We start from the raw sequence: 15,288 nt of genomic DNA, 5'->3' as shown, positions 1-15,288 counted from the left end.
TGAAATCATTTTATTTCATGATTTCTTGGCATTGCCATGCAATGCTTTAGCCTTTCCTAAAAGCCTGGCTTAAACAATAATAACAATGAAGTCTCTGTATCAGCATGAGGTCCTCGGCACTGCATTAAAGTAACAGGTGCACTATGCTGCACAACACTGATAGTGCTTCAGTTTAGCGGGCTCACGGCCAGTGGGTCTGGAAGCCGCTCAGTTTGAGTTTCCCAGACAGCTCTCTTTATTGCCTGCATCAGCAAAGCCGCTCAGGTCACCTCGATGGAGGAAAAAAAAACTTGATTCTGAGTGAGGCAAACTGCGCCTTTCTCCAAGGACAGGTCTTCGTGTTGCAGACATCAAATATCACGAATCAACGTGGCACTTGGGCATGTAGGCGATTAGCAAAAATTATCCCAAAAGTGAAGCCCTTTTCCTATGACACATGAAAGCGTAAAGCTCTCCTTTGGGGTGTGAACAAGCATCAAGTTCTTTGAGAGTGTGTCGCTAACAAGTCTGCATGTGCACATATGTCGCTGTGACAACACTGCAAGCTAAGTGTGTTGGTGTGTGCGTGCACTCGCTTGAAGTTGATGATGGCTGACGCACTGTGTACTTTCTGTGTGGATGGTTGGGGCATTATCACTCTCAGCTCTCGACACACTGGTTCGCTCCGGCACGCTGCCATAGCAACAACACTTAAACGTCTATCATTACGAGGCCTGTCCAGCATCAAAAGAAAAACGTCACACGTGTGAAAAAAAAACATAATGTCCCCAAAAGTACAATGCACGCCATGCTCTAGCCTTTAACTAACCCGTTTGTTCAGTGGCTCGAACCTCTTGGCATACACTCAACAGGATTCAAGACCTTAGTCACCACATCTCCGCTGAACATTGCCTCCCTTTCATTAAAGAACACAGCAGGAAACTACCAATTAAAAGATCCAGCCCTTCAAAACTCACCTTGAACTATCAATTTCAGTGGCTTACAACTTACTGAATACTGTACAGTATACATTGTATACAGCTTTCTATTTTTTTTTTTTTTTTAAAGTATGTGAAACAGTAGGCATTATTCCATGATGAATGTTTCAAAGTCTGTTTATATGCATAAAAAAATTATCAGAATTTGCTCCGATTTGTATTGTAAACACATCAATATTCCAGTTTCTCAAAAATTGAAGACATCTGGCATTAACCTGTATTTATCAGAATTTCATGTGAACACCTTATTTTGAATAATACTTATTTTTATTATTTACCTATTTTATGAATTATTATTATAATTATTAGTTTAATAATAAGTATTAGTTTAATAAGTATCATTAAAAATAAGTATTATTATTAATGATATGAATGTTTATCCAAAACAACAACAATATTATTATACATTTTAAAAACATTAGAAAAGAAAAATAATAACATTAATTAATTAATGTGTTTATTATTATATTATTTATGATTATTATTATTATTATTATTATTATTATTATTAATACTATTAATAATAATAATAATATGGTTATTAAATACAATATTATTATTATTATTATCATCATTATTGTATTGAATAACCACATTATAATTAATAATAATAATAATGTGCATAATAATAATACAAATAATAAAGAAACAAATAACAATAATAAAATTATTATTATTATCATTATTATTATTATTAATAAATCATATAATAATAAACATTAATTAATTAATGTTATTATTTTTATTTTCTTCTTATAAAATGTATGATAATAATATTGTTGTTGTTGTTTTGGATAAACATTCATATCATTAATAATAATACTTAATTTTAATGATACTTATTATTAAACTAATAATTATAACTATTATTATTATTGTTGTTGTAAATTAAATAATAATTAGTTTATTTATCATCATCATTATTATTATAAAGATAATATTAAAATAATATTTTAAAATAATAAAATAATTAATAATTTTAACATATACTTATTATTAATAATAATAATAATAATTATTATTATTATAAATGTAAAATTATTATTTTTTATTTGTATTATTATTATTATTGTAAATGTAATTTTTATTATTATTATTATTATTATTTTGAATATCCACAGTAACAGAACATTCATTTTTTTTCTGTGCATGTCAAAACAAAGATAATTGTAGGTGATATAAGATACAGTTGAAAAGTCAAGCTATTGAAGAAAGGCATTTTTTTGAGCAAGGACACTCAAATATTTTTTAAATATTAAAAGAAAAGTCATGGCCATCCTGCTCTTAAAGACATGAATGAGAATTAATGAGTTAGCTAACATATTATTCAATATTACAGCAAAAATATATTTCAAAACTGCACAAGTGTTCCCAGAAGAAACATGCAAGGACAAGAACAGAAGGAAAAGAGCAAGCATGTCTTTAATATATTTAGATTATGCTAGAAGATTCTTATACTGGAAGATTCAATTTAATTCAATCAGAAAATTATATACATGTACATAAGGTCAAACTGTAGTATGCTACATTTTCTCTACATTGTATCTGTTATCATCTTGGAAATAAATTTTTTGTAAAAATAACATTTGGCCATTCATTCAAATAATGAGTCAAGAAATAGATTATTTTACTACTGGATCGTGCATCACACTGTAAATGGAAGGTCAAGTCAAGTGCACTGCATTGAGGGATATCATATTCCACACAGTAAATTCCTGCATGAATGAAGCAGGTCATGCAGGTATTCAAGATGCGCACAGAAAAATACTGTGCACATAATACATACCTGTACTAAATACTGCAGAAATAGCAAGAGTAGTATATTAGTAAGCTATTATGAACACAGCCAATGTCACGGCATGGTACCGGGCATATTAGCGCCCACTGACTGCACATCTACCCGATGTCTGTCTACTTTCATCGCTTTAAAAATGTGTTAAGAGATGATAGAGGGAAATGAACTGAGGTTAAGAGTCTCATGCCAAAACATTTTAGCAGATAAAGAGACACAGATAGCCCCTCTTTTAAATAAGTGCTGCCTGGCCCATTTGTCATTTCCAGGCCAGACCTGGACATCGATGGCATAAACATTTTTTAAAAGAAATTTGCTTCCTGTTTGAGGGGCTTTCATTAATCATAGACATATTCGAACACGCTTCCTCCGCAAGACTCTGTATCATCAATAATCTCGCCAACAGAGTATGCGTCCAAGTTTGGAACACAGCTCTCAGTTTTGGAAATGACTGATGATAGATCAAAGACGAAAGATTAATAAGCACAATCGAACAGGAGGAGACCAAAGGGAAAAATTGCTCTGCTTGCTGACACATCAAAACTTTCTTAGTATGCAAATGACAGAAAACACAATATTCTGCAATCTGAACTTTTCCCATAGATTGTGCATTCATTTCCAAATCTTTGGTTCTGCAACAACAGCATTCAGATAATGCTGAAGATATTTTAGACTTAATTTAAAAGCAACGTCAACATTTACATAAGTTATAATATAAAATGGCCTTAAAGGTATTTATGTTTATATATTTAAACACACAAAAAGTTATAAAAAAAAAAATAAAAAAAAACATTTTCGGTAATGACTAATGTTTTGGTAGTGACCACAAAACATTACAGAATTTCAACTCACATACTAAAACACTACATAAAACATTGCATAACTGTACTAAAATGGTTTATGGTTTATTTGCCCCAAATAAAAGATTGTGTGTTCCCTATGGTCACTCCCAAAACGATGTCACAACCGAAACTTCACGTTTCGGTCATGACTGTTTTGGTAGTGACCATTTTAGATATTTTTGAGCCTAGCTCAAAGATGCTAATCAGCACATGGTTAGCTAGCACAGTTCTGAACAGTTGTACACACACAAAAACTAAATTTTATCGAATAACACCCAAAATAACAATGATGTCACAACCGAAACAACACCATGTTTCGGTCGTGACTGTTTCGGTAGTGACAATTTTAGATACTTTTGAGCCTAGCTCAATAAAGCTAATCAGCACATGGTTACCTAGCACAGTTCTGAACAGCTGTACACACATAAAAAAAATTATTTTATGGAATAACACCCAAAAAAAGTTTGCTTAATTGCAGAAAAAAGGTGTTTGGTAGTGACGTTCCTTAAAGTTGCACACAGATTTTCAGACTTTTGAACACATTTACCTCAAAATGATAGGACCTATCTACTCACCATGTCGCTATGAGAGAGAGGGACATATTTGTCTACATTTTTGATCAGGGAATATTTCCTGATCAAAAATGTAGAAGTGTGGTTAAAATCAGTCTCAGCCAATAGACTAAAACATACACTGTTTCGGTAGTGACACAAAAATGCGGAGCACATTTTTTTTTTTTACATAAAATTTGATGACTTACAAAGAAAATACAAAATAAATATTTTTTTGAACTTCACTTTTTACAAAAATCAAAAAGATATTTTTTAAAAACAACAATGGAAAAAATTGCAAAAATTATTTCAATATCATTTTCATAAGTTGAAATAGGGGTTAGGATTCGGGACAGCCACCTCCCAATAGAAAGTACAAAATAAATTATGATTTTATATATATTAAGCTTTCTGATATTTTAAATGTTATTGTGGGATTCAACAGAAGTAATAGAAGGATAAAAGAAGTATCTTACTAAACATCTAAGATTTGAATACTTGATTGCTTTTTAAATGTGTTTTATGGTTTTGGGACAGCAGTTTGTACCAATTTTGTAGAATGGCCCATATATATATATATATATATATATACAGAGTAAATTATGACAAAATTTACATTTCTTGTCAGAGAGTTCAAGCATAATTAAACAATCAAATGACAACAATGTCATTGTCCAGGCATAACTACAATCACAAAAAAGTGATCTTTCCATCCTAGCATTTTGCAGCAGACGACAGATGCAATTTTGCCAGGAGAAAAGGGGAAATGTCAGCATGTATTAATTTCAAAGTCTGGCTGACAGATGAGTCAACATTTTCTTCCTCCTCCCACCTTCCAAAGGAAAAGGACAAAAGAAAGTGGTCTCTTTGCCAAAAGTTTATCGTAAAGGAAGAAAGGCCGCGAGCTCCTCTCTTCACAGAGCAATCTTCCCGGTAACCGCTCTGATAAGTCTCTGCTCATAATTAACAAGAGAGTTCTAATAAGGTCCTGTAGCAGGTCTAATAAGTTCTCCTGAAGGACCAAATGGGTTTTAAAAAAGATGTCAGACGGTACCTGCCCTTTACCAAACCCAGGTTTCATGACAAACTGAACATGGGTGTTAAGATGCTGTTAAAGTGGAATAGTGCGGCGCAAACTACTTCCCCAAATGCATGGCACTGATCTCCTGCCACCTCAGATGTGCTGCCAACTCTGCAGCCGTGGCAGTGACCTAGTTGTGAGTGCTCCAGTCTAAACGAGGAGAAGGAGATAGAAGGTACTATGCCGGAGACAAATTATATATCCTGAAAGTAAATGTGCAACTGTTTAAAAAACGGCTATTTTTATTTAGTTTGAGCTGACTTTGCAATAGAAATATAGAGAATAAAGTATGATTAACCATTGAATTTGATACGTCATATGCAATGGTGCTCAACAGTAAAAAAAAGCAAATGCTTTTAGACCTCATTGTATATAACATTCAGATCAAAAGCATGAAAACTCATGCAATGTTACACAGTGGTAACATTCTGTGGAAGTTATGCTATAAAAGTGGCATATTCCCTCTAATTCATCACTATGTTCCCCGTGTTCTAGTTTCTCGGGAGCACTGAGGTGGGATAATGACTAAGGAGGCCTGGATTCAGCCAACCTCATTAATGATCCAGGGCTTTTGCCGAGTCAGATCGCTAGCACCTTGGGATCCACAAAAGAAACCTTTATCCATCCTTCAAAGAGACCCTGAGGACAGATTTACTTAGCATCTCAACAATTCCATTGTCACTCAAAGAAATAAACCTTCTATTGATCAAAGATAAAGAGTCTGCACAACTAGTGGCAATAATCGGAACTGCAAAAATAACAAGATTCCCTATGGCTATGTACAGACTGCAGGTAAATGTGTCCCAAATCCGATTTTTTTGCTCATATGTGACTCAGATCTGTTTTTGTCATGACAGTGTGAACAGCGCAAACCACATGGAATCTGATCTTTTCGATTCTGATTTAGGCCCACTTTCATATGTGGTCCTAAATCTGATATAGGTCTGATGTTTTGCAATGTGACCTCAGACTGAACGGCGAATTTTACATCACTCTAGATTGTCATTCATAACAATTCTGTGCTCATGGGAGTCATACCCGAAGTTATCAAAACAGTTGCCAAAGGTAGTCAGTGAAGGACAGTGATGTGTCAGAGCTCATAAGTATTATAGTGACAGCTCTATATACAAGCAAATCATCATTGTTTTTAATATTGCCTGCCCATAAATTCGCTGGGTTCCGTGGCACAATAAATAAACACGTAATCGCTTACTTTAATATCCTCTGTGTTTACTTCCATATGACAGTGTGCTGCGTGACATCTTTTTATTGTTCCTTTGCGTAAGCGGTTCAGTTCAGTACCGTGATCTGTTCACATTGGAATCTGATTTTGGCTACATTTTAAACAACAATAGCTATGTTTCCTCCCACCTATTTTTATGCGCATTTTGGGAAATCACATAAAAAAAACACTGGATGGAAACGCCAAGATGCACATAAATTCTAAAAATATGCATATAAAAAAGTCTGATACATTTTTTATGCGATACGAAAACATGTGCATAAACTGCGATGGAAACACTTTTACAGAGTAAATTTTTTGATGCGCATCAAAAAAGACACTTGACTTTGCGATGGGATGGCATAACTGGACCAACCAGCGGACCGATCTCGTCGCATTTGCATTCTGTAATGCCTGAGCAAAAGTCTGTCATTAAAGTGGTTCGGTTTAATTCCCTCCCAGAAGCACCTCACACAATTGCGTTCACAAACACCAGGCATCTGAATGCAAGATAACATGGCGCAAGTTATTTATTATATATGAAAATGATTACATACAGTGGCTTCTACTGCAGCAACTTCCATTTTTCTTAGTGATATTTAGCACCAGTTTATCAGGAAGTGACGAATTTCTTCTCTTCGCCTCACTGGAAGGAAACAGTGCTTTATTCGCAAATGTTTTATGTGATATTCCAAATTTGCGCACAAGTTAAATTCACAGCTTCGGATGGAAACAGCTCGTGTGAACAACAACTGTATACAAAAAAATCCGATCTGTGCAATAAATCAGAAATGAGCATTAAAGCTTACAGTGTGAGCATAACCTAACACTCCTACTACGGACTTTTTCAGCAGCCTTCGATCCAGAAATATTTTCCCTTTTTTTTTTTTCCATATACGCCACGGACCTAACCAACAAGCTCTAATTTGAAGCAAAAAGTATATGAAAAGTCATAAAAAAAACATATTTTTTAATTATATGATTGGATAAATTACTAATCCAATGAAGATCTGTGAATGAAGTAAGAACATTATAATTTAGATTTATTGCAAAATATTCAGATTAGTAGTATGAAAGCATAATGAGAACCATTTATGTTATCCGCTATTCTTCATGGATGCAGGTGATTATGGGTAGGATAGCTGTTCACTGGGAATTCAGCTATTAAACACAATTTTTTAAAAAATGAATGAGATGTTTACTTCCAAAACCCTGTTTGCTCTGTATTGTTCAGACAAACAGGTAATGTCACCACCAATTAATCGAGCCTGAATATGAGGCCACTCAAACAAAAGGAACAATTTTCACTATAATGTTTGACTAATAGCTTACATAGTGCTGTCTCTGCACATGAAAAAATTACCTTTGAAAAAGATAAATTTAATGATGTCTATTATGATTTAATAGAGCTTACTTTATATAACGTGATCGAATCCACTATTTTCTAGTAAGCACTGGGCAGATATTGCATTTCATTTCATCTGTAAAGAGTAAGTAAATACAGGTTATAGACAGATCTAATCATATGAGCTCAGGATATCACGGTATACCTGTAATTAAGTTTTGAAATTACCCTTCAGAACTCTCGTTCGGTATTCTTGTAATTCCGCTCAATGGCCTCATATTTGCTTTCAGATTTATTCTGCGGTTTTCAAGGAGAGTGTGTGCAAACTAGTTTATAGCTCCCATCAACCTAACCACGACAAGCGTGTGCATCCCTTGGGCTGAGAAATCCATCCATATCATGAAGTTATCTCTGACTCTGTGATAAATAATAAAAAGTTCCCATGATATTACCAGGCTGTATAGTCTAAACTCCACAAGGCTGTGGAATACAACCCCCTTTTCTCAACCCAATCATCCCTATTGATGGGGCAGTGTTTTTATTGTCTGGCCGAGGGAATGTAATGAAAGCATGGCCCTGGTTTACTGGCTGAATTCATAAAACGCTGATCTAAATGTAGAGGCCGCAGATCCCATCTGTCTCTCATTCTGTCTCCTGCTCTCCAGAGCCAGGTCTGAAATGATGCTATCACATATCAGACACACAGGACACCTACGGCACTTTGATAAAATATTTAAAAAATGACAATTACGCCATAATTTATACAATTTAACAAGGGATTTGGCTGTTTAGACGTTTAGTAGATTATCAAGATATTCCTTTTACAAAAAGGTTTTACAATGTGATACTAGGAAAATTGTAATAGCTGTTTTGATTTTATAAAAAAAATATATATTATACATACACACACTGTTATGGGTAATCTGGGTTTGTTTTCACGTATTTATTTTTCTTGCTTTCAGTTTGTTTCCGTGGTTTTTATAGAGTTGATTATCATTTGCAACTGATTTTAATTTTGTTAATTTGTAGGCTATATGTATATAAATATATTAGTGCTGTCAATCGGTTTAAAAATTAACTAATTAATCACACATTTTTTGCTGTAATTAATCGTGATTAAAAACATTGGGGTTTTTAATATGTTTATATTGTAATAATTTCACAGTTACTCTCCAAATTAATGTAGAAACAACTTAAAGACAGTATATTTTAAATATTTGTTCAATTTCATCTTTTTTTGAATGAAGGCCAGTATCACTGATCAGGGGCGTCGTAAGTGGGGGGAAAAGGGTGACAGAGTGCGTAGGGCCCTGGCGTGTGAGGGGCCCTCAACAATCCTGAAATTATTATAATTATTATTATACAATTGTGCGCATATACACTGTGTCTGCACTATTTCTCTGTTCGCAAGCTTTGGGACACGTCTGTGTAGGTGCCTCCTACAAGCATAAGATGCACGCAATTCGCATGATTTGATTGGTTGTCTAGGAATGTTGCAAAGCGCTAAATGGCTGTGAGGGAGAGCGGACGCGCCGGACTCCGGAGTGTGGTGATCTTCGAATCGCGCCGCCGCCGCCGTTCAAGCTAAGATCAGGCAAAAAGTAAACAGTAAGGGAAAACAATTCCTCATAAATTTCTTTCCAAAGAGACCAAGTAAGAACCTTGTTTCTAAGCCGGTAATAAACGCTCTTATCGTACTCTAAACACCGAAGTAATACGAAAAGTCTGTGACAAATCTGTGTGGATCTTGCATTAAAATATTAATATGAGCAAACTTGGTCATATAATTTTAATATAATGTGATGATAATAAACTAAAAAAAATGTATATCAAAAACAATTAAAAACATTAAACATTCACAAAATTCATCACAAGATCCAGGCAGCCATAGTTTACAAATCCAACACACTTTTAACATTTTACAGACATGACAAAAACTGTTTAAAATATATATAAAATTGGCCATCTCAGTAACAGTCATGAAAGATTAAACTATTCAGCAGCTATTCTTAAACTATATACATATTATGATAGCATAAATATCAGACATGTAGCTTAATATATGGCTCAGGCTAATATCAATCCTGTGTTCATCATGCTTGTAGAGGTACCTACAATGTTAAGTAGTTTAGAAAGATTGTAATGTTTTGGAATACAAGGCACAATGTCTGTTAATAAAACACAAAACTCATTTTTATGTCTAATATTACTGGGGTGCTCTTCAAGCACAATTCAAACACAAGAGTGTTACATGATATATAGTACAACTGTTTTTCTATCAGTGAGTGCTCTGTGTATAATTGTACACTATTATTTAAAAAAGTGTGACATAAAATAAAAAAATAATACTATATATATTGTGCCCCCACACACTGTCTTTGCGTAGGGCCCAGAAATCAGTGCTACACCCCTGTCACTGATACTAATACTGGTACTGATGTCTCTATAAAATTGATTAAAAAAATGTTATAGACATTCAAATTTACAGTATAACTGAAAGCTATCAATTTCAAACTTCTTTAGGTTAAGTTATCAAACACTTTACAGTCTTCTTCACTGCATAAATTACAAACAAAATATAGATTAATCCTTATTAAAGCTACAATTCTCTCTGTTTCCTTTGTTCTTTGATTAACATTAACGATCACAGCAACTGGTTTATTAGGCTGTTGTCACTTTAAGACCTGTCGTTGCCGAATATGACGCAGATCTGATACACATTTTCTCACAACTCTTTAAGCTCATTTAAGATGTTTTTAACTCATTTAAGACTGCTCTTATGAGGATTCTCGAAAAAACTGCCATTTTGGCATAATTCTGTGTTATTGTTTGTTCAAGTGCGAAAGAGGACATGATACCGGTGCGAGGCTTTCTGTGTCACACAGACACAACATTCACAGACAGCGCGTTCTCGTTTGTCTTGTGACGCTTGAATGGTTTAAAAGCACTTGCGTAAATAAGAGCGTGATCATATAATGTAACGCTAGCCAAATTATGACGGAAAAACGGATGCTGCGTTAATTGCGTTAAATATTTTTTAACGCGTTAAACTGAAAAACATGACAGCGTTAATATATATATATATATATATATATATATATATATATATATATATACTGTATATACACATACTCACACAGTGATAACTATGTAATATATATTTTATAATATTTTGGATATAAAACGGCCACATTTTAATAAAGGACATTTAAATGGGTCTATATCTCTTATAAAGATATCATGTGGTTGAATGAATTCTTTGCTATAATGTCCTTGCGGTGTGCCACATCAAATAAAGTCCTCCGCTGTTTGACCATTGAGCTCCAGTGCGTTTTGTCATCTCATCTTCAAATGCACAGTGAAAATGAGGTGTGTGCCTGGTGGGGATGTTGGCATACGGCTGCGTAGTGTGAGCTTCATCCCCCGCTAGTTCACGGGCGAGTCATTTCCCTCATGTTTCAATTAAAAAAAGAAAAGAGAACGAAATAAAGATGGAGCTGTTTATCACACGGGAAAAGCTCATAAAGAGCTTTAGTGTGCCGACAACATATTGGCAGTAGAGAGAAATGGTATCTTGTAAACACTGGAAGATTTGTTGAATGTTTGAGAAACCTTAGTATTTCAGCCTCAAATTACTGTCAAGGATAAATAATCTCTCGTCTGCTGTAATCATCGAGTGTTACACTCATAAAAGGTCATAAAGTGGGAACTTGTGGGACATTGTGAGTAATGGTGCTTGTGATTTTCCTACACTCTTGAATCTTGACAATCCAGGTGGTGCTGATGAAGCTTTTTACAATAATGACACAGGTGAAGAAGAGGCAAGCAGTGTGGTACTTTTAAAAATGCTATCGGTAAAAAGTTCAGCAAAAGGCAAAATCTAGTTTTCAAGTGGAAGGTGTCAAGGTATGTTCACATGAAATCAGATACCATTAAACGACACAGAAGCACAATATATATCAAAGTTGGGAAATAGTGAGAATTTGAGGAATTTGAATGGCGCACAACCCTGCTGTATATATAAACTATGCTGTATAAAATGTATCACGGTTTCCAAAAAAAATTATTAAGCAGCAAAAACGGTTTGATCATACTAAGAACCATTATTAATACTGAACACTTATTAATAATTGAGCACCAAAACAGAATATTACAATGATTTCTGAAATATCCTGGATACTAAAGACTAGAGAAACAGCTGGTGAAAAATCAGTTTTGCCATCACATATATTAATATAGAAAAAAAGTTCATTTAAATTGTAAAATATTTCACAATATTACTATTTTTACACTGTATTTTTGATTAAATGCAGCCTTAGTGTGCAAAAGAGACTTCTTTTACATACATTAAAAAATCTTAATTTTATATATATATATAAAAAAAAAAAAAAAAAAAATATATATATATATATATATATATATATATATATATGTATATATATTATAATAAACAATATTATTAATGTGTATAAAATAATATATAAAATTATATGGCAAAATTCAATTTTATTTTGTAAATGGTTAGTGATTTTCTTCAGCATTTAAACAGTTAAAAAATTCACAAGCTTCTGAATAAACCTAGTTTTCGCTGGATCACCATAAAACATTATTTCAAAAATAAATGCACTATAATAGCAATGCTCCACGAGTATTTAAAATAAGCCACGGTCACTCTTTTCACCACAAAACTCTTTCTATCTAGGCTTGTAATAGATTATGCTGCATTTACAAAACTCTTGCGCCTGGTGCTATTAATAGTACGGTGTTAAATGGATAGTTCACCCAAAAAATGAAAATTCTGTCATCATTTACTCACCCTCAAGTTGTTCCAAACCTGTTTGAATTTCTTTACTCTGCTGAACACAAAAGAAGGTATTTTGAAGAACATCGGTAACCAAACACTTGCTGGGCCCCACTGACTTCCACAGTATGGAGAAGAAAAAAAATACTATGGAAGTCAATGGGGCCCATCAACTGTTTAGTTACATACATCTATATATCTTCTTTTGTGTTCAGCAGAAAAAAAAAATTCATACAGGTTTGGAACAACTTGAGGGTGAGTAAATGATGACAGAATTTTCATTTTTGGGTGAACTATCGCTTTAACACCGTGATATTACTGCCTATGGAAAGCAGATGATAAACATAAATTAAAGACTTGTTCAGTTATAACCAGGCATATATCCAGATGAGTGATGTAAAGTTTCGAATCAGGTACCTCAGTAGTTAGGCAATGCCATAAAGTCCTAGCAAAGTATGCCAGATCACACATTGTGCAGCATTCCCAACAACCTCATACTCAGAACCAGCCTGAAAGATAGGGAATGTGGTCACATTTGCACATTTAACTAATTTGCATAATTCCTTTAGTGAATCAGGCACTAAAACAATGCAAAAAGCACTATCAACGCTGCCATTCATTCTTTGTGAATCTTGTTCTGCAAGTCCTTCATGCCAGAACTTCAGACTTGGTATGCACGGGAATTTGGCTTTGTGGATAATGCTACGACTACAGGGACAAATTCATTTCAGGCTGATTCTTCAGGCCTGCTCTTGGAGCACAAGTGACTTTTCTCAAACTAACCTGGATAAGCCTGCCCTGTTCGGTCTGCAGAGTGCTGAGTTCCTGTCCAATGTTGCCCTGGCCTTGTCTCAGAGCGTTGTACTCCATCTTCAGCTGACTGGCATGGGCGGACAGTTTGGCCACTTCCTCAGCCAGTTTAACGAGCAGAGCCCGGTCCTGCCCTTTCACTGACTTCAGATCAGTGTCATGGTCGGTGAGAGAGTGCAGCAGTGAGGTTTGCACGCCCTCCAGACGCAGGAAGTTATTGTTGTAGTCGGGGCAGTTGGGGTCAATGAAGATGTTGATGCGGGAGCCGTCGCCTCTCTCGATGGTTACCAGGGCATTAGCCTCATCCTGGTTAGTGCTGATGAGAGGGGGGCCGTCGGGGCCGCTGGGCGCTTGGTAATGGTTCATCAGAAGGATGATCCCGGTTACCGTGACAGCCAGTAACACAGCAACAAAGAGCAGGATGGTGCATAGGAGATAGCTACAGCTCATCCTCTGTAGAGAGTGTGAAAAACAGACACAGAATGAGACGCATTAGTATACAAAAATAAAAGACATGTCTCAAAAGAAGCATTAAAATGACCAGCACGTCATAGACAGACGGAAATGTGCTTTTTTCCATCCCCAATACATTTTAATCTTAAATACAACTCCGTAAAGCTGATACATAAGTAATATGCGCTGATTAAACTTGCAGGAGGGCATATCAAATCTGACATATACCGATAACACAGATTCAAAAGTAGGTTTCCCACAACTGCAGCTTACAAATTTCTAAAAATCCCTGTTGAGCATTAAACATGCATCGAGATGCCTCTTGAAAGTTTAATCTGCTATTATGTAACACCTGAAGACTCCTGAATGCATAAATTCAGGCTTTTCACAAAGGTGTTTATAAAAGAAGGAAAAAGAAAATGTATTTTGGGGTGCCTAAGACCTAATCACCATCCCTTGCTCCAGATAATTTAAGTCAGGATGATAACATTCACAGCACATAAATGCAACCTCAACCAGTAGGAAACTCTGGATTTTCTCTAAACCCAGACTTTCAGAATCAGGGATGTTCTGATAAAAGAATCATGGCGAAAGCAAACTGATATTGATTGTAATTACATTTTCATTTTGGGTGCACCATTTTCCTTATGAATCACTATAAAGCTAAAATGCAACTCATTTAGCTGGTTTAAGAAGCAAATAAACTATATTCACTGTGGGAGGATGAGAACGATAAAACAGATGAAACATCAATTACACATAATGTGTATCTTCATTATATTGTACTAGGACTGATATATGTTGTAAATATATGAAATTGCTCACATAATCGTTATGACTTCTGGGACTTTAAATCAGTATAATTTCTATGCTTAAGTTTACATAGCCTTTGCAGAAAATGCAAGATGAAACAGATCATCAAAGTTGCATGTTATTTTTAAATGATTACTGTTATTGTTAACCAGTATGTAAAAGTTTACATACCCTTGAGTCTTAATAATGTGTGTTGTTAACTGTTTTATAGCTGTGTTTCCACTGAAATTACACAGGACAATTAGTCTCAGTAACGTTTTTCCTCCAGACCTGTTGCTGTCTGCGTTTCCATTGCAGCTTAAAGTACTGTGAAATTAGTCTGGTGACGTAGGCCTGAGCGCGACTTTCCAGTTTTAGTTGAATTTCATCCTCCGCATATAAGCTTAATAAAGCCTGAACCTCGTCATCGGTCCATCCGTCATATTTTTTGTTGATTCGCATTGCACACACCGCAACAGACTTTTAAAAATGGTGGTCAAAATAAAATGTTGCGTGGAATCAGCCTGTTCAGTGCCCAAGTCCCACCCCCGAAAATTCAAAACTTTGAAAAAGTACTACCTCGTGAGCAGGGACTTTCTGAGGGGGAAATTTTTACCCTGAA

General features: G+C 34.8%; 1 protein-coding gene across 7 annotated transcripts in view; it reads right to left on the bottom strand.

Annotated features, from left to right (window-relative positions):
- fibcd1a (fibrinogen C domain containing 1a) overlaps nucleotides 1-15,288 on the bottom strand; it is a 127,432-nt gene that overhangs the window by 77,444 nt on the left and 34,700 nt on the right. For all 7 annotated transcript variants that reach the window (XM_051903006.1, XM_051903010.1, XM_051903005.1 and 4 more), the window contains one exon: nucleotides 13,395-13,874. In XM_051903006.1, the coding sequence (XP_051758966.1) occupies nucleotides 13,395-13,874 (480 nt within the window). The remainder of the gene's footprint in view (nucleotides 1-13,394; nucleotides 13,875-15,288) is intronic.

Source organism: Ctenopharyngodon idella, chromosome 8, assembly GCF_019924925.1.
Source record: "Ctenopharyngodon idella isolate HZGC_01 chromosome 8, HZGC01, whole genome shotgun sequence".
Classification (NCBI taxonomy): Eukaryota; Metazoa; Chordata; class Actinopteri; order Cypriniformes; family Xenocyprididae; genus Ctenopharyngodon; species Ctenopharyngodon idella.
The sequence above is the reverse complement of the archived record's forward strand: the minus strand, read 5'-3'. Positions and strand labels throughout refer to the sequence as shown.